This window comes from Puntigrus tetrazona, chromosome 1, assembly GCF_018831695.1.
Source record: "Puntigrus tetrazona isolate hp1 chromosome 1, ASM1883169v1, whole genome shotgun sequence".
Taxonomy (NCBI): domain Eukaryota; kingdom Metazoa; phylum Chordata; class Actinopteri; order Cypriniformes; family Cyprinidae; genus Puntigrus; species Puntigrus tetrazona.
In genome coordinates this window covers 20038014-20056342 of record NC_056699.1, presented here as the reverse complement: position 1 = coordinate 20056342, position 18329 = coordinate 20038014, and the positions used below count along the sequence as shown (strand labels likewise).

Here is an 18329-nt window from a genome sequence, read left to right as displayed (position 1 = left end):
TAAAACTGAAATAAAAATAAATTAAAGCTAAACAAAAAAACTAATAAAAAGTACATAACTAAAAGAGTGACTAAAACCTAATCAAAAAAATTACAATTTAATATATATATTATTATAAATTTATAATATGTAGTGAGCCAGCTGTTAAATCCTCAATATTTTTTTGTAATGCAGCTGGCATTAGATTAACACCCTACTCTTGGTTATGAGGTTCCAAATTGTCTTGAAATGCATATTATAATCCAAAAGAAATTTGTGATCAAGCAATATTTGAGATCCTGAAGTGATGCTGCATGTCTGACTGTTACTGTTCTGTCTGTGCATTTGCATGAATGAGTTGATGTGAATGTTTATGCTTGTTTGTGAGGTTTGTCTATTTTATTCTAGGTGTATATAAACTGATATGTGCAAGTGTGCATGTATGTATATATTTATAATATAATATAATATATTTGTAATGTGTGTGTGTGTGTGTGTGTGTGTGTGTGTAGGTGCTGGACGGCAGTGAGAGTCAGTACTCAGGGATGCAGATCGGCACACTGCAGGATGAGGAGGAGGAGGGCACAGCTCCACCACCTGACAAAATACCAGAACCTTTCTCTCAGTCAGCACTTGGTACATGCTCATTTTGTGCGCTTGCTCAGCAATGCACCCTGCTCTGATGGTCTTGTGTGTCAAGTGCATGTTTATTACTCACGGTTCTGCTTTCTCTTGTCGCCAGCTTTAAGTAAGCCCCATCTTCTGGAGGGAAAAGGTCACAACAGGCAGTCGTCTGACAGCAGTGTGGATCGATTTATACCAAAGGAAGAGGTTCTGGAACCCGCAGAACTTGACAACAAGGTAAACATGCACAAAGACTTCATCGTCCAAATGAATAATGTTGTTAGTCTCAAGTTTTCACAGATTCACAGATCTAGTAGTTAAACTGCACATCCTTTGAATAATTTGCATGGATTCTGTGTGTTTTAGCCATCTAGGATTAAAGGAGATATTGGGCACTATACTGACCCAAAGGAAGAGCCTCTGGTGCACTGTGTCCGGCTGTTGGCTGCCTCTTTTCTGCTCGCTGGCCAAAGAAATGGTGGGAAACCAGATATTTACTTTCATGTGCTGCTTGACTCTGTATTGTCACAATAGCTTTTGTGTGTTTCGTTGTTTCAACTTTAGTGACTTTCTCCATTAAATAATTAGTGTCTGTGTGTGTTGGTTGTAGGGCTGGTTCCTGATAATGAGGTCCGTGTGAGCGTTAAGGCGTTAGCCGTCAGCTGTGTGGGGGCAGCAGCAACTCTTCTACCTGAAGCCTTCTTTAACAAACTCTACCTGCAGCCACTAGAAGGACAACAACCAGACGGTGAGAAAAACACTGGACGCTGTATGGTTTTGTTATCTGTTTGTGCTTGTTTTGGGATTTGATTTTTTTTTTTATGGTTTACTTTAGTGTTACTACTTTTTTGTTTTAGTTCATTTTTGTTTGCTTTTTGTTTATAAATGTATTTTTGTTCGACAATTTTTTTGTCTTTAGATGACATTGTATTTACTTTTTTTTTTTTTTTTTTTTTTTGACATATGTGTCGTTTTTCGAGCCAAAGACTCAGGCGCAGAGCTCAACAAAATTCATCAGAAAACAAAAATAAACAGAATCTATCCTGTAAGGGAAAATACTTTGCCACTGAAAGATAAGACAGGATGCGGCGAAGCTAGCAAAATAGATAACTGAACTTATTGTGTTTGTGTGAACAGAGCTACAGTACATCAGTGATGTACTGCAGTACATTGAACACGGAGATCCTCAGATTAGAGGAGCCACAGCCATCCTGTGTGGGGCTTTAATCCAAGCCATCCAGCTCAAGACTCGCTACAATACAGAGACGTGGCTGTCCCAGATCCACTCCATCACAGGTGAGAACTACAGCTACAGCTCGAACGAATGAATCTGACTCTGAAGCCCGTCTTTACAATCTCTGTCTTACTGTTTTCTCAGGAAGCTCTGTGACACTCGAAAACTTTGTGCCTCTGCTGCAGCGAAGTCTGAAAGACGAATCTTCAGTCACATGTAAAATGGCCTGTGCTTCTGTTAGGGTGAGGAGAAAAAAAAAAAAAAAAAAAAATGCATGTCCTTTAGATCATTTAAAAGAATGCAAGTTTTTGTCTTCCTCTTAGTTTATAAATTTTGTGTTTTTATACAACTACAGCACTGTATCATGGCGTTGTGCAATGGAAGTCAAAGTGAACTTGGCCTGCAGCTACTCATTGATCTGCTGACCTTGAAGGACTGCTCCTATTGGCTGGTTCGCACTGAGCTTTTGGAGACGCTTGCTGAGATAGATTTCCGGTAAGTGCACACAAATGTGCATACTTGTATTGGAAAATGTGATAAAAGACTATATCAGGATGACTGTGAAACTGCTGAACTTGAAAAAATTACAAACATATAGTTATTAAATCTATCTGCTGTTTATGTGTTTGGTAGGTTAGTAAGTTTTTTGGAAAGGAAAACGGAGAAGTTGCACAAAGGAGAGCATCACTATACTGGGGTATGTCGTCTCTCTTTACACAATTTAATGACTGGTTTATTTATTAGGTTTAAATCCTGTTTCAAATAATTTCAGGCTTTGCGTTGTTCTCGCATTACCTTCGTTCATGAAACACAAAGGATGCATATTTGAAGAATATACTTCATGATTTTATGTATAAAAAATAACATATATAAAACAATCATTAAAAATACATTTATTAATTTACAGGATTTTATATATTGCCCCTTTAGCAACATGTGTAATGTAAAACACACACACACACATACTTTTATATAAATATATACAAAAATCTACAAAACGTATACTTCCTGAAAGTGGTGGTTTAATAAATAATATTTTATACAGTTACATTATTAAATTATAAAATAAAGTTTCTATTTTATGATTCATATTTTACAATTATTGTATGTAATTTATATTTGAATAATGTATTGTTCATGTTATCAGTTGTTGCGGCTCCAGGACAGGGTTCTGAATGATGTTGTGCTTTATCTACTGGGAGATGAGGACCCGCGTGTGAGACATGTGGCAGCAAACACCATCGGCAGGTATTTAGACATTTCATCTGTGACTCCTCATCTCTCGACTGCGCGTGACAGCACCGCGCTTTTGACTTTCCCTGCTCAGGTTGGTGCCCAGGTTGTTCTACGACTGCGACCAGGCTCAGACAGACCCTGTTGTGGCCATAGCTCGAGATCAGAGCAGTGTGTACCTGCAGCTGCTGATGCACGAGACCCAGCCTCCGTCGCAGTTCACCGTCAGCACTATTACACGGTACACTACAGCCGTTCTTCATTTGCAAGACGGGTTTAAATGGCAGCTTATGTTTTACAGTACTACTATAATTTACAGCAGCTTTGTAAACATAATAGACTTTCTTAAGAATCTTACCGATCGTATTGTTCTGAATGGTTTTGTACTTGGCTTAAATCTAATTATTTATATGATGCGCTTCGCTGCAGAACATACCGTGGCTACAATCTGGGTCAGAGTGCGCCGGATGTTACCGTGGAGAACAACCTGTCTCGGGTCATCACTGCCATCTCCCACGCCCTCACCTCCTCCACTTCCAGAGCCATGACTGTGAGTGCCTTCCGAGAAAAAATCGTCTAGAATATTTTTAGATCATCTCCAAATAGCAAGAGCCCATGGAAGCAGAATATTATTGTTTTTATTTTCATTTAGTACCGAGTTATCTCTTATGAAGTACCATAATCAAACAAGGAAGAAAAAAAATTATAATGAAAGACCCATGGGTTGTGGTTGATAACATTTCTGTTTGTTGGTACAGACAGCTGATCTCATTTGAATTCAAGATCTAATCTCTGTACTTAATGTCATCTGCCTAGTTTGGCTGTTGTGAGGCTCTGTGCCTTTTGTCCAGCACCTTCCCAGTGTGCACTTGGAGCACAGGCTGGCATTGTGGCTTTGTGAGCTCCTCTGTCTTTCATCTCAACCGCTCCAGCCAGTACCGCAGCCGAGGACGCTCCTTTAGGTACACGCTTTCTGGGGAAAATCTGAACATTACATCATTAAAGTCTTTCTTTTGGAGCAAGAATAAAACCTGCTTTTGTGTATTTGATGTCTTGATCAAATTGTTAGTATAAAGAATATAAAAAAGCAAATCTCCATTGCCAGTGTAAGTGCAATGTTTTATCTTATCTGTTTTACTTTTATAAATGTTCTCTTCTTCTGTAGTCTCTCTCAGTCTGGTGGAAGTGAGGAGGTGCGCAGGTCTCTAACAGTCGGTGTGGCCAGTATGGTTTTGTCCCTTATCTCCTCTGCCTGGTTCCCTCTTGATCTCTCTGCCCATCAATCTGCTCTACTACTGGCTGGGAACCTTCTTGCTGGTACTTATTTAAATTAGATTAGCCACGCCTTGGCTGTTTGCGGTCATTTTTGAGAAGAGCATAATTTTTATTTTTATTATTTTAAAGAAATGTTGAAAACCATCTTCTCTTGAGAAGTAAAAATACAATTGTTTATAGAAAGATTAAGGGTGGTTTTAGCTTATTTAGATCTTATTTGCCCCCATAAACACAGCCTATGAGGTAATAAATGTTTTGAATCTGGAGCTAGTTATTTATTTTTACTTTGATTCAGGCCCATTTGTATTTAAAATGTTGCTTTCTTCTTTTGTAGCCGTTGCACCGAAGTGCATGAAGAGCCCGTGGGCAGGAGAGGAGGAGACTAACCCTACCCCCTCGAAGGTGGAGGAGGCGTGGCCTGCCCTGAACGACCGTTCTCTGGTTGTTTTGGTGGAGCAGCTGTTCTCACACCTGCTGAAGATCCTCAACATCTGTGCCCATGTGCTTGATGACACACCCCCAGGCCCTGCCGTCAAGGTAAAGAAAGTATTCAGCATATCCTGATTATCATAATTCTTTCACATCACATTAGGGTTGCACAATTATGACAAAAATCACAATTGTCAATTATTCTTTTGACATTGTAATTGCGATTTTATTTATTGACAATTTAAATTGAATGATGTTTATACTATTGTTTGCAGTAACTTAGTGTCATATTTTTATATGACAATAAATAAGCTTAAAACATTTAAACCGAAAAACTTTTATTGCTTTTCTATAGTACTGTACCTTCTATAATGCTAATAACTTGAGTGGACTTTGAACGATTATTGCCTTTTCAAACGACTGCATAATTGTGGCCTCCATAAAATGCAATTGCGATTAGAAATTCGATTAATTGTGTAGCCCTACATCACATCATTAATGTGTATTACAATGTTATTAAAAGCTTTGATATTTCTGTTAATCTTTCCTTCCAGGCTACTTTACCCTCATTGGGCAACACTCCTTCTCTTAGTCCAATCAGAAGGAAGGGTAAAGAGAAGGAGATGACGGAACCCAGCACCACTCCTATGAGCCCAAAGAAAGGAGAAGCCAACACAGGTACTGTCACACCTGCAGTGCCACCCACTGACCATACATAAGAATAGTTCCACTGGCAGTAAGCGAGGAAAATTATGTATTTTTATTAATTATTAATTTATTTTTAACTTCTATCTTGTGCTGTTTCTATACAGGCAGAACAGCGGACAGCACAGTGACACCAGCGGTTAACAAATCCACGACTCTGGGCAGCTTTTATCACCTCCCTCCTTATCTGAAGCTTTATGATGCACTGAGAGCTACACATGCTAACTACAAAGTCAGTTTGCAGTCAAGTGTTTTGGTTTGTCTATTATATAACAACTGTTCAAAAGTTGGGCAATCCTAGTTAGCGCAATCCTTTTTTTTTCCTTTTTGGAAGAAATGTAATACTCTTACTCGACGAGGATGCATTAAATTAATTATGAATGTCTTTACTGTCATCTTTAATGTTCAAATAAATGTGTTTTTTTTGTATTAATCAAAGATTTCTGGAAAAAAACAAAACAAATCTGATGTTAAGCAACACAAACTTTATCAACATTGGATGTCGGAAATGTTTCTTGGTTAGCATATTAGAATTAATTTTAATGATCATGTGACTCTGAAGCCTGGTACAGTAATAAATTTACAAATTAAATGAAACGAACATTTCACAATGTTAGTGTGTAGCTTTTGCAAAATCTTTTAGTGTATATTTTCTAATAGTTCTGACTAGTTAAGGGAGACAAAAAATATATATTATGATAAATGTGTTTTTTTTTTTTTTTTTTTTTTTTTCCATCTCGTTAACAGTATTATAAAATTATAAAATGCCCATTTCTACTGGTTTCACCTTGCTTATAATTATTATTTTCTTTTTTTAAGGTCACATTAGACCTTCACAACACCAATGAGAAGTTTGGGAGTTTCTTGAGGTCGGCGCTTGATGTCCTTTCACAGATGCTCGAGTTGGCCACTCTGCATGATATTGGCAAAGTATGGCGCCAAAGCCTAATTCTTGTCAGTGATTGAAGCAAAATTAACATCAATAACAAACTTCAACCCTGTTGTTTCTAGTGTGTTGAAGAGATCCTGGGTTACCTCAAGTCATGTTTCTCTCGGGAACCGACTATGGCCACTGTGTGTGTTCAGCAGGTTAGACACGCTTAACTCTTCTCTTGGTTAAAAGCGTCTGCTAAAAAGAAGTCATGTCTTTTATTATGTTATCATGTTTTCATTTTGTGTGTTAGCTTTTTTTTGTTGTTATTTTTTAACATTGTCAACATGACCCAACTGATTATTTTTGATTGAGATTAATTGGAATGTACAATTTAAAAAAAAAAACATTATTTCTGATAATTGTTAAAAACTAAGTTCTGTTTTTGCAAATAAACTCTTCAAATGTAAATGTTCTGTTTTAACTCGTGACATACATTACAAAGTCCTTGTCTTCACCGTGTGCTTACAGCTGTTGAAGGCGTTGTTTGGAACCAATCTTGCATCTCAGTATGAGGGGTCTTCCTCTCACCCGTGTCGGTCCCAGGGCAAGGCCCTCCGGCTTGGCTCGACCAGCGTCAGACCCGGGCTCTACCATTATTGCTTCATGGCCCCATATACTCACTTCACCCAGGCCCTCGCAGATGCCAGCCTTAGAAACATGGTGCAAGCTGAACAAGAACAGGATGCCTCTGGGTCAGTGAGAGAAGACTTGTGCATAATATTTTCTCAGAAAGATGTACCTATAAATATAATAAACTAAATTAAGAGGACTATTCTGACTAAACATCATCTCTGTGATTCTGTAGGTGGTTTGATGTCATGCAAAAAGTCTCCAACCAGTTGAGGTCAAGTATCACCAATGTCACTCGCCACCGAGGAGACAAGGTAGGCCGCCCCATAATTCATGACTAATATTAAAAACAGAACAATGACAACTCTCGACAACTCACTACAGTTAGTGTCTAATTGTAGACTACTTGTTTGCGTTTCAGAATGCCATTCATAATCACATCCGTTTGTTTGAGCCGCTGGTGATAAAAGCTCTGAAGCAGTACACCACCAGCACTTCAGTGGCCCTGCAAAGACAGGTGCTGGACCTTCTCGCCCAGCTTGTGCAGCTCCGGGTCAACTATTGTTTACTTGATTCCGATCAGGTGAGTGTTTTAGAGCTGTGGATCAAACTCGGACCGAGCCTAAATGCTACTTTCCTCAAAAGAATCAAAAATAAATCGTATGTTATTTGTACATTAGACATACAGTGTTGTAATATTTTTCTACCCTGTGTTTGTTTCAGGTGTTCATTGGTTTTGTGCTGAAGCAGTTTGAGTATATTGAAGTGGGGCAGTTCAGGTAAAGACAATCTGACATAGTTACAACAACATATACTACCATTAAAAAGTTTGGGGTTGTTTTGTGGTGAGATGTTTGCACTAAACCGGTTTATTTATTTCTGTTTAGGGACTCTGAAGAGATTGTGCCCAACATTTTCTTTTTCCTGGTTCTGCTGTCCTATGAGCGCTACCACTCCAAACAGATCATCAGCATCCCAAAGATCATTCAGCTGTGCGATGGCATCATGGCCAGCGACAGGAAGGCAGTAACACACGGTCTGTAGAAGCACAATATGAATAAATATTAACATCCAAATTCCAAATTTTCTTATTTACTAATACTGAATAGAATTTTTGGCTTAGAATGTCACATAATATTACACAGAGATTAATCTAATAGTTAAAAAAAAAGTTCACTGTTCATTCTTATGCTTCTCTTTATTTCCCAGCAATCCCTGCACTGCAGCCTATAGTACACGACCTCTTTGTGCTGCGTGGCTCCAATAAAGCAGATGCAGGAAAGGAGCTGGACACGCAGAAGGAGGTGGTGGTGTCCATGCTGCTACGCCTCATTCAGCACCATCAGGTAACACTTTGTGCTGGTCTTTGTGTTAGTTTTGGTAAAACGATTTACTCATAAAACATTGCATGTTTGTGTGTGTAGGTGCTGGAGATGTTTATTCTAGTCCTACAGCAGTGCCATAAAGAGAATGAAGATAAATGGAAGAGGCTTTCACGGCAGATTGCTGACATCATACTACCAATGATCGGCAAACAGCAAGTACGGCTAAGTCTAATCATCTTCTTGACTAAAAGTTTAATCTCAAATTAATTAATCTCAATATTTGTGTGCTTGACAGATGCACCTGGACTCCCATGAGGCATTGGGTGTGCTAAACACCCTGTTCGAGACAGTGGCTCCCTCCTCTCTTCGGCCTGTGGATATGCTACTGAAGAGCATGTTCATCACACCTTCTACACTAGTGAGAACCTCCAATCACACATAGATTACTTTCCACGTGCAGTAGATTTTATTATTATTATTTTTATTATTGGTATTAGATGAAGAGAAAATTCCTAAACTTTCTTTTTCCAGTAATGCCACTTACAGCTGATTTGGAGTACCTATCAGGAATACAATTTTTCAGACTAACTTAATGCAAAAATTTCATTCTTTCGTATTACCACACAACCCATTTTTTAGAAACGTATATAAATGGTGACTGCAATGCTAGTTGCTCGATTTTCTACGTTCTTGGAAATGGATCTAACGGAATGCAAGCTCACCTTCATCCTGTTAGTTGGCTCATTGTTTTCCTGTTTTTCTTCTGTAGGCATCAGTGGGTACGGTGCAGTTGTGGGTGTCTGGGATTCTTGCCATTCTGCGTGTCCTCATCTCACAATCCACAGAGGACATCATTCTGTCTCGTATTCAGGAGCTTTCTCTGTCGCCGTACCTCCTCTCCTGTCCCAACATCCGTCGACTGCGGGATGATGACCTGTCCCCTCCTGAAGCTCCGCCCACAACTGTGGAAGATGACAATGGGGAGCCGCAACGCGTCCCTCCTGAGGAAACTTTTGCTAGGTAACTGCTGATCACAGGAAACAAAGTCAGTCGGTGTGGAAAAATGAGTGCTAAATTATGTAATGAAATAAATTACAGTTTTGGAACACTAGTTATGTTCACCAGGTAAAAAATGGTTTAAAGTCATATTTTGCTGTAGTGTGTCATTGATTTTGCCATTTATTGTAATAATCTAATGACTTTTATGCACTTGCGCAGTAGCTTCACAGATAGGTCTCTTGAAACATCTTAGAGACATTCTCACAGTTCTTAATAAATACAATTATTAATCTCTTTTTATTTGTCAGGTTCTTATTGCAGTTAGTGGGGGTGTTGCTGGATGATATCGCCACTAAGCAAGTGAAAGTTGACATGAGTGAGCAGCAGCACACGTTCTACTGTCAGCAGCTAGGCACACTGCTCATGTGTTTGATCCACATCTTCAAATCAGGTAGGCAGAACCCGCATCTCAAATGTCAGGTTGTAAGAACCAAACACCGACCCTTTACTAGTTCAGCGGACTCAATATTCTCAGTCAGTTTTCAATTCTCCTAAACTTTCCAGGAATGTTCCGGCGGATCACGGCAGCGGGCAGCAGGCTGTTGAAGGCAGAGGGAGGTGAAGGGGGGAATTTTTATACGTTGGAAGGTTTGAACAGCCTGGTGCTCCAGCTCATCACTACGCACCCGTCTCTGGTCCTGCTCTGGTGTCAGGTCCTTCTCATCATCAACTACACCAACTACACATGGTGGTCTGAGGTGCATCAGACACCCAGGTCAGACTACATGCTAGCAGCCTAATAAAACCTTGTCCAACTGTTACAACCAGGCTAAAGATAGCTAAGATAAATTCTCGGTAATTTTAGGAATAAATTGGTATTTTTATAGGCAAAAACAAATTTGCCTGCTATGGGTTAAATTATCACAGTTATTTTCTGATTAAGTAAAGCTTGACATTGTTTTTCGTATGGTAAGAATCAGTGGTAGATTGTTGTTGTTTTTAAAAATGTTACTTTTCTTTTGTGCAATGTCTTTTTACTTTATCACTCTATCAGGAGGCACAGTCTGTCCAGCACTAAGCTGCTGAGCCCGCACTCGTCTGGAGAGGAGGAGAGGCCTGAGGGGAAGCTGGCTATGTGTAACAGAGAGATTGTTCGACGAGGAGCACTCATTCTCTTCTGTGACTACGTGGTGAGATTCTTATGCAATTTCTAACCTTTTTTTTTTTTTTTTTTTTTTTTTTTTTTCATGCGCTTGAGTTTTATTTAGTCTACCCTATAACTTTCAAATACTTTAGTTTAAATTTTTTGTTTAAAAATTAAATATTTTTACTTATTCACCCAAAAAAAGTACTTGGTTACTTATATTCTTTAAAATATCTACTTACGTATTCATCAGAAGAAAGAAATCTTAACAGGTTTGGAACAACAAGGGTAAGTAAATGATGACCGAATGACATTTCCAACTTTGGGTGAACTGTCCCTTAAAGTGATAGTTAACCCAAAAATGAAAATTCTGTAATTAATTACTCATCCTCATGTCGTTCCAAACCTTTTGGAACACAAATTGAAGGTATTGTTCCCTTGGATGGCAAGGGTTCTAACACACTCTTGGATTTAATGTAAAATATCTTAACTTTATTTTATATATATATATATATATATATATTATATATATATATATATAAAGTCTTAATAATAAAAAGTCGCCTGTTTGCCAAGCTTACAGTTCGACATATTTCTAATTACATTTATAATACATTGCATTTCACAATTTTGGTGTTTTTGTTATTTCTCCTCCTGTCTCAGTGTCAAAACCTGCATGATTCTGAGCATCTGACGTGGCTGACAGTGAATCATGTGAGCGATCTGATCAGTCTTTCCCATGAACCTCCAGTGCAGGATCTCATCAGTGCTGTGCACCGAAATTCTGCAGCCAGCGGGCTCTTCATACAGGCCATACAATCACGCTGTGACAACCTTTCTACTGTATGTATATACATATGCACTGCATTCATGCTTTGATGATTTTTTTTCTGTTACTTATTTCTGAAATGTGTAAATGTTCAGCCGGTAATGCTGAAGAAGACCCTGCAGTGTTTGGAGGGCATTCATCTAAGTCAGTCTGGGGCTCTGCTCATGCTATATGTGGACAAGCTTCTCAACACGCCGTTCCGTGTGCTGGCTCGCATGGTGGACACACTGGCCTGCAGACGTGTGGAGATGCTGCTCGCTGAGACCCTGCAGGTAAAACACAGAGACACACACACACAAGTTTGTTTTTGTGAATTGTGAGGACATTCCATAGGCGTAATGGTTTTTATACTGTACAAACTGTATGTGCTACACCAACCCTACACCTAAACCTACTCACTCACATTTTGAAAAGTGGGAACATGAGGTAATGTCCTCAAAAGTCACCTTCTCCTTGTAATACCCATGTCATACCCATGCCATTATACAAATTTGTATCCTCATATGTCACACACACACACCAGCTTATGTCTGTGCCATTTGGTGTAATATACTATATAATGGACTTATTGAAAATAAAAGACGAAGTTAAAATACTACTACTATGAAAAATTCTAATATAGTTCAAATTAAAGAGATTTCCCTGGGGATCTTTTTCCACTATAACAGTTGTCAAAGCAATTCTGTAATATTCGACAGTGGCTTCCCAGTCATTTTCTTAATATATTTCTTAAAATATACCCCTGGACTACTGGTTGAGATCAAATGTTTTCTCCTCCTGCTTGTAGAATAGTATCGCTCAGCTGCCACTGGAGGAGCTGGACAGGATTCAGCAGTACTTGCAGACCAGTGGCCTTGCACAAAGGTAAGGCACATCATCAGTCTGCCTGTTTTGTTGCTGTTAATAAGATATCACAACTGACTTTTTAAAATCCTTTTGCCCTGTCAGGCATCAGCGGTTCTACTCCCTGCTGGACAGGTTCAGAGCCACTATTGCTGAAGACACCGTGAGCCCTGCCGCCCCCATTTCCTCACACCCCCTGGATGGGGACCCGCCCCCTTCCCCTGAAAATGTGGAACCTAATAAAGTATGACTTCTAATGATGCTTTCTAAGTGAAAATAGCTTAAAATGTCTTGAAGAAGCATACTATTATTGTTATTGTGTGTGTTACAGGAGTGGTATGTCGCTCTGGTGAAATCTCAGTGTTGTCTGAGAGGTGAAGGAGCTCTATATGAAACTACAGAGCTGCTAACAAAACTTCCTCAATCTGACCTAAACGCAATCATGACCTGCAAGGTAAAGAATAAACACGTGCGTGTCTTTCAATTTCTAACACAGACACTAAAGTTGTGCTGTTGTATTTGCAGGACTTCAACTTGTGTCTGCTGGCATCATGTCTGAGTGTTGGGGTGCAGAGGGTGTGCAAGGATCATGGGACCGTTTTATTTGACACGGCTCAACAGGTGGCCTTCGAGAGATTGGCTGGTGTCGTAGAGCTCCTCCCCTCCCCTCATCAGCCCCTCCTCCCCTCCTCCAAAGCATGTGCGGACTATTGGCAGAAGCTTAATCAAGTCTACAGTGAGTCGCAATCAGAATCAGAAGGGTTTTTTTTGTCAGTTAATATAGATATACTTTTAATTTTTTTATATAGTTTTCTGATGTTGGTAACTGTTTACATTGATGTTTTAGGAACCTAATCAAATTAAATATGATAATAATAATTTAATAAAATAGAATAATGTTACATGCAAATGTGTACAATACTGTAATCAAAGCTAACTTTGTTTAACATTGCTGTGGTCACTGCAAAATCCCCATCTTTACCTTTGTGTTATCTCATTGTTTTGATGACTTTATTATTATTATTATTCCAGCATGGTGAAAATAGTAATAATAAGAAATGAGTAGGTGTGTCTAAACTTTCGTAGGTGTAAGTATATAGGAATTATCCTTTGCGGTAAATTCTGCAAAGTATAGTAAAGTGGTAATGAACTCATTCTCTCATTTCTTGTGTTTATGTGTGTGCTTACAGGTGAGCCTGGGTTTTATCAGACAGTGTTGAGTCTGTGTGGCGTGTTGAGTCAGTACCTGCTGTCTCTGTCTAAACTGCCATCTTCACTGCACATTCCCAAAGACAGAGAGACACTCATTACTGCCTTCAGCACCCTCGCCATAGAGGTAAGACTGATGCATCCTTTACGAATGGGATGATTTTATATGGAATGATCTAGAGGTTGAACAACATGAGTTGTTTAATGGCTATGGCCGGCATCTTAGAAGGCAGAATGGATATATATCTATATATCTTGCTGATATAAAAAGTTACAGGCATACTTGAAATTACTACTGGTAAAGTCACGGCTTCACTGCTGCTGCTGTTAGAAGCTCTTCCTGCAATATAGATAGAAAAAAAAAAAATTCCACGTTTTAAAATGTCAGTGAATGGGGGTGGAATATTTTTAAGCCCAAAAAAAGTGCATCCATCCATCATAAAGTAGTCCACACGGCTCTGGGGGATTAATAAAGGCCCCCTGAAGTGAAGCGATGCTTTTGTGTAAGACAAATATCCATATTTAAAAATCTCTAGCTTCCTTCAACTGTTGTACACAGAGAGAGCAGATTATTGCAGGCATAGTTTAAGCTTTTTTAACCACCTAGTGCCATGCAGAGTACTTTTTATGAGGAATGCAGCATCAAAATTTCGACCCCCATTTACTGCTATTGTTTGGAAAAGCCAGGGCATTTTTAAACGGAACTCTTGATTATATTTGTCTGGAAGAAGAATTTCATATACACCTAAGATGACTTGAGGCCGAGTAATCATCAGGTTTGGATGTACTAAGTGTGCAGTCATACCCAAGTTACATAATATACCAATATGCATAAATTCTTTATAACTGGATTCTGTTTTTCGCATAGATCTCTATATAAACAAAGGCACTCATCTTATATATCTAATTCTCTCTCTGTAGGTGGTGGTTTGGCGTTTGCTGCAGGATCAGCTGCCTCTGAGTGTGGACATACAGATGAGTCTCTCGTGTCTCTGTCTGGCTCTCCAGCAGCCGACGGTGTGGACACACTTTGCCTCTCACACCTACCTTACACACACCTGCTCCATCATCTACTGTATACAGCTCCTCATCCACGCAGGTGTGTGTTACGAAAATCTGGAAAACACAACCTGCTAGTGCTATCAATTTTAAAATTTATATTCATTTTGTAATCATAATGTGTTCTGTAGTTGCTGTTGGTCCTGGTGACCAGCTTCTAAAGCCAGAGCGGAAAACATCAGATCAGTCAGAAGATGAGCTTGATTCTGCAGATAGTAAGTTGACACGTATATGTTGTACACTGATCCATGAGGACCACAACAAGTGTTAATATCACTGATTGATTTTTTAATTTTTTTTTGTTGCTTTTTTGCAGAACATCTTGAAAGGAAGTGTTGTGAGATTATGGCTGAGCTGGTTGAAGGTCTACAGAGTGTGCTCGCTCTGGGTCACCATAGAAACAAGAACATCCCAGCATTCCTTACACCTGTCCTACGGAATGTCATCATCAGCCTTGCCAGGCTGCCCATTGTGAACAGCTACACCCGAATCCCACCACTGGTGAAAGAGTGTTTATGCATTTAATTCGTGCATGTGTGTTTAGAAGTGTATCAAAGTATTGATATGTTTTGATTTAACAGGTCTGGAAACTGGGCTGGTCCCCCAGGCCGAGTGGAGAATTTGGTACAGCGTTGCCTGAGATCCCTGTAGAGTTCCTGCAAGAGAAAGACGTCTTCAGAGAGTTCCTCTACCGCATTAATACTCTGGGTATGACACGTTAGTTCCTGAGTCCACTGTCTCTTTTAAAGTGGTTCTGAAATGCAATTTTGAGTTGTCGCACAGAAACCCCAAAAGAAAACGGAGAAAATGGATTAGTAGTTAATAATTAGTAATAATCGGTAGTAATAGTAATTAGTAGACAATGATTAACACGTGTGTTTCCTACAAATCGTCACTGTGTTGACGTCACATGTAGTCCTTTTTTAATAAATTTTCCAATTATTCAAGATCAGTTATTCATGTGATCTTGCAGGCTGGAGCAGTCGGACGCAGTTTGAGGAGACGTGGGCCACTCTATTGGGAGTGCTGGTCACTCAGCCAATCACGATGGACCAGGAAGAGGAAACCCAGCAAGAGGTAAATTATCCAGCTTCTTTCCAGATTTTGGATACCTCGAGTGATAGATAAGACTGTGTCTATTTGTGCCACAGGAGGACATGGAGAGGACTCAGATAAATGTACTGGCGGTTCAGGCAATCACCTCTCTGGTGCTGAGTGCCATGACTCTGCCGACAGCAGGAAATCCAGCGGTCAGCTGCCCTGAACAGCAACCCCGCAACAAAATCCTTAAAGCTCTGGACACAAGGTTTGTATACATTTATTTCATTAATCTTTTGGGTCTCTGGATGTAGTTGTGGATCATTAAAGTGTGTGTGTTTTGTAGGTTTGGTCGTAAGCTGAGTGTGATTAGAGGCATGGTTGAGCGTGAGATTCAAGCCATGGTCTCAAAGAGAGACAACATCGCCACACACTTCCCCTATCAGGCCTGGGACCCCGTGCCATCCTTATCATCCTCAACGGCAGGTCAGTGGTCAGCCGAAAGATCCTCTTGCTTTATATGTGCACAGTCTCTTGTCATATTCCGTGACCTTTGTGTGTTTATCTACAATATTCAGGCACCCTCATCAGCCATGAGAAACTCCTGCTGCAAATTAACACAGAGAGGGAGATTGGCAACATGGACTACAAACTGGGTCAAGTTAGTAAACAGACTGCTCTACAAATCTTGATTTTATTAACATATTTGATTCATGCTCATTTTATTTAGTTTACACACTCATTGTTACATAGTAATATTAGAGGTTGGTGTATATTGTTGCTCTGTTTTTTAAGATTACTTGTTATCCTGCAAAATATAGGGAATGTATGCCAACTATTTCTTCTATTATTCAGTTGATTTTATTTTTTTTGTTTCAAATCCATTATCTATGCCTTTCTGAATATGGTATTCGGCTTCCGGCTCCTCATTACTTGCTATATCAATCCTGTAAACTTTGCAGGTGTCAATTCACTCAGTGTGGTTGGGAAATAACATCACCCCTCTGAGGGAGGAGGAATGGGGTGAGGATGAGGAAGATGAAGCAGATGCTCCAGCACCTTCCTCACCACCATTATCGCCAATCAACTCCAGGTCAGACCTGCAAAGTTGCTAAGCAGAACTGCTTTTTAAAACGGCGTCTTCCAGACTTGCATTGTCTGTATTCTCATCCTGTCCAGGAAGCACCGTGCTGGGGTTGACATCCATTCCTGCTCTCAGTTTCTCCTGGAGCTCTACAGTCAGTGGATCCTCCCTGGCAGCCCCAGTAGCAGGAAGACTCCTGTTGTGCTTCTCAGTGAGGTGGTCAGATCGGTGAGCCCATTTATCAGCCTTTTTATCTTATATAGTAGGGCTGGGGGATAGAGCTAAAAATGTACATCTCAGTATTTTTCAAATTTTGACAATAATCAGTATTTTCCCATTTGTTCACCAAAAGAAAGTTAAATGATAAGATTTTGCTGCGTTTTAAACAGTCATGATCTAAAGAAAACAGTTATTGTTGCAAAATACCTACCAATTTACTGCAAAATCATTATTTTTTTTTAACATTCATTTTTTGACAATTTTGCCTTGTATTGGGATACAAAATTAGGTTATTGGCGCCAACTAAAATTGACGCTTGTTAAAAGAAATTTAGATGTAGTGCACCTTACTGGTTTTTATTAAAACTTTAAAATCAATAAAATAAGAAACTTGAAATTTACACTAAAAGTGCTATTTTAAGTGACATCTAGCAGTGAAACTTGCATACTGTGTATTTAATATTTTAAACATTTAATCCATGATTTTTGAAAGATTATAATTTTGAAAAAATAGTTTAAGTATAATAATATTGTGATACTTGTTGTCATGAACTAAGCAGTCGTTAATATCTTAATCTAAAATTTACCAAACAGTTCTTGCCTCATTTCAAATCAGGCATAACTGAAATGAGTCAGTAACCGCTCTATTTCATCAAGTACATCATTTATTTTATTAAGACTGATTCATCCTGAGTTTGTGCGCTGTTTTGTGATTCTTTATAAGAACTGGGTCACAGGAGTAATTTGTCCATGAATCAGACTATATTAGTCATGCTGTGTATTTGTTTAGTGATTCAGTAGACGTATTTCAACATTTGTTGCCCAGCACAGTAAATAAACATTTGAGAGTTTGAACGTTGTTTTTACACAGTGTTCAAATGTTCTTTTATACACTCTGGTCCTCCTATAGTTAACATATCCTTTCTTTGTCTCTCTGGGTCCTCAAGCTGCTGGCGGTGTCTGATCTCTTTACTGAGAGGAATCAGTTTGATATGATGTTCTCCACTCTGACCGAGCTCCAGAAGGTCCATCCGCCAGAAGATGAGATTCTCAACCAGTACCTCGTGCCAGCTATCTGCAAAGCAGCCGCAGTGCTTGGCATGGTGAGCATATACATGCACCGATGCAGCAGCTATATAAACACATGCAGTTACAGATGTTTAACAGTCTGGACCAATGTATTTGCGTCAGGACAAAGCCATCGCCGAGCCTGTGTGCCGTCTGTTGGAGAGCACCTTGCGCAGCACTCATCTGCCCAGTCGTATTGGTGCTCTTCACGGCATTCTGTACGTGCTGGAGTGCGACCTTCTGGACGATACGGCACGCCAGCTTATACCTACCGTCAGCGAATACCTGCTCTCTAACCTTAAAGCTTTAGCACAGTGAGTCCATACATTAATCACACACTTCACACGTCTTTGCTGGGATTGAATTAATTGAATCTTCTCATTACCAGCTTTAACCCAATCATTAGTGTTACACTAACTCCTATATGTGCTGTTTTATTTAAGAGAATATGGGATGAGAGGTTAACGGCTTGCGTCCTGCATTGGATAAAAGACTTCATACTGTCTCTCTTAAGAGGTTATGCCCCATGC

The 18329-nt window shown here is 39.4% G+C and overlaps 1 protein-coding gene across 4 annotated transcripts in view; it reads left to right on the top strand.

The window, feature by feature from the left end:
- htt (huntingtin) overlaps nt 1-18329 on the top strand; it is a 30174-nt gene that overhangs the window by 7813 nt on the left and 4032 nt on the right. For all 4 annotated transcript variants that reach the window (XM_043235665.1, XM_043235691.1, XM_043235681.1 and 1 more), the window contains 49 exons: nt 492-615; nt 722-840; nt 970-1081; nt 1214-1351; nt 1741-1899; nt 1982-2079; nt 2193-2332; nt 2471-2534; nt 2985-3085; nt 3165-3311; nt 3500-3620; nt 3887-4032; nt 4236-4387; nt 4680-4882; nt 5329-5452; nt 5587-5711; nt 6299-6409; nt 6491-6568; nt 6882-7105; nt 7219-7297; nt 7405-7566; nt 7707-7762; nt 7871-8019; nt 8193-8329; nt 8408-8524; nt 8604-8726; nt 9078-9328; nt 9616-9758; nt 9872-10082; nt 10362-10497; nt 11115-11294; nt 11376-11552; nt 12068-12144; nt 12229-12367; nt 12455-12577; nt 12649-12859; nt 13314-13459; nt 14254-14431; nt 14523-14606; nt 14708-14892; nt 14973-15099; nt 15365-15468; nt 15543-15697; nt 15776-15915; nt 16008-16090; nt 16392-16522; nt 16609-16741; nt 17679-17834; nt 17923-18113. In XM_043235665.1, the coding sequence (XP_043091600.1) occupies nt 492-615; nt 722-840; nt 970-1081; nt 1214-1351; nt 1741-1899; nt 1982-2079; nt 2193-2332; nt 2471-2534; nt 2985-3085; nt 3165-3311; nt 3500-3620; nt 3887-4032; nt 4236-4387; nt 4680-4882; nt 5329-5452; nt 5587-5711; nt 6299-6409; nt 6491-6568; nt 6882-7105; nt 7219-7297; nt 7405-7566; nt 7707-7762; nt 7871-8019; nt 8193-8329; nt 8408-8524; nt 8604-8726; nt 9078-9328; nt 9616-9758; nt 9872-10082; nt 10362-10497; nt 11115-11294; nt 11376-11552; nt 12068-12144; nt 12229-12367; nt 12455-12577; nt 12649-12859; nt 13314-13459; nt 14254-14431; nt 14523-14606; nt 14708-14892; nt 14973-15099; nt 15365-15468; nt 15543-15697; nt 15776-15915; nt 16008-16090; nt 16392-16522; nt 16609-16741; nt 17679-17834; nt 17923-18113 (6770 nt within the window). The remainder of the gene's footprint in view (nt 1-491; nt 616-721; nt 841-969; nt 1082-1213; nt 1352-1740; nt 1900-1981; nt 2080-2192; nt 2333-2470; nt 2535-2984; nt 3086-3164; nt 3312-3499; nt 3621-3886; nt 4033-4235; nt 4388-4679; nt 4883-5328; nt 5453-5586; nt 5712-6298; nt 6410-6490; nt 6569-6881; nt 7106-7218; nt 7298-7404; nt 7567-7706; nt 7763-7870; nt 8020-8192; nt 8330-8407; nt 8525-8603; nt 8727-9077; nt 9329-9615; nt 9759-9871; nt 10083-10361; nt 10498-11114; nt 11295-11375; nt 11553-12067; nt 12145-12228; nt 12368-12454; nt 12578-12648; nt 12860-13313; nt 13460-14253; nt 14432-14522; nt 14607-14707; nt 14893-14972; nt 15100-15364; nt 15469-15542; nt 15698-15775; nt 15916-16007; nt 16091-16391; nt 16523-16608; nt 16742-17678; nt 17835-17922; nt 18114-18329) is intronic.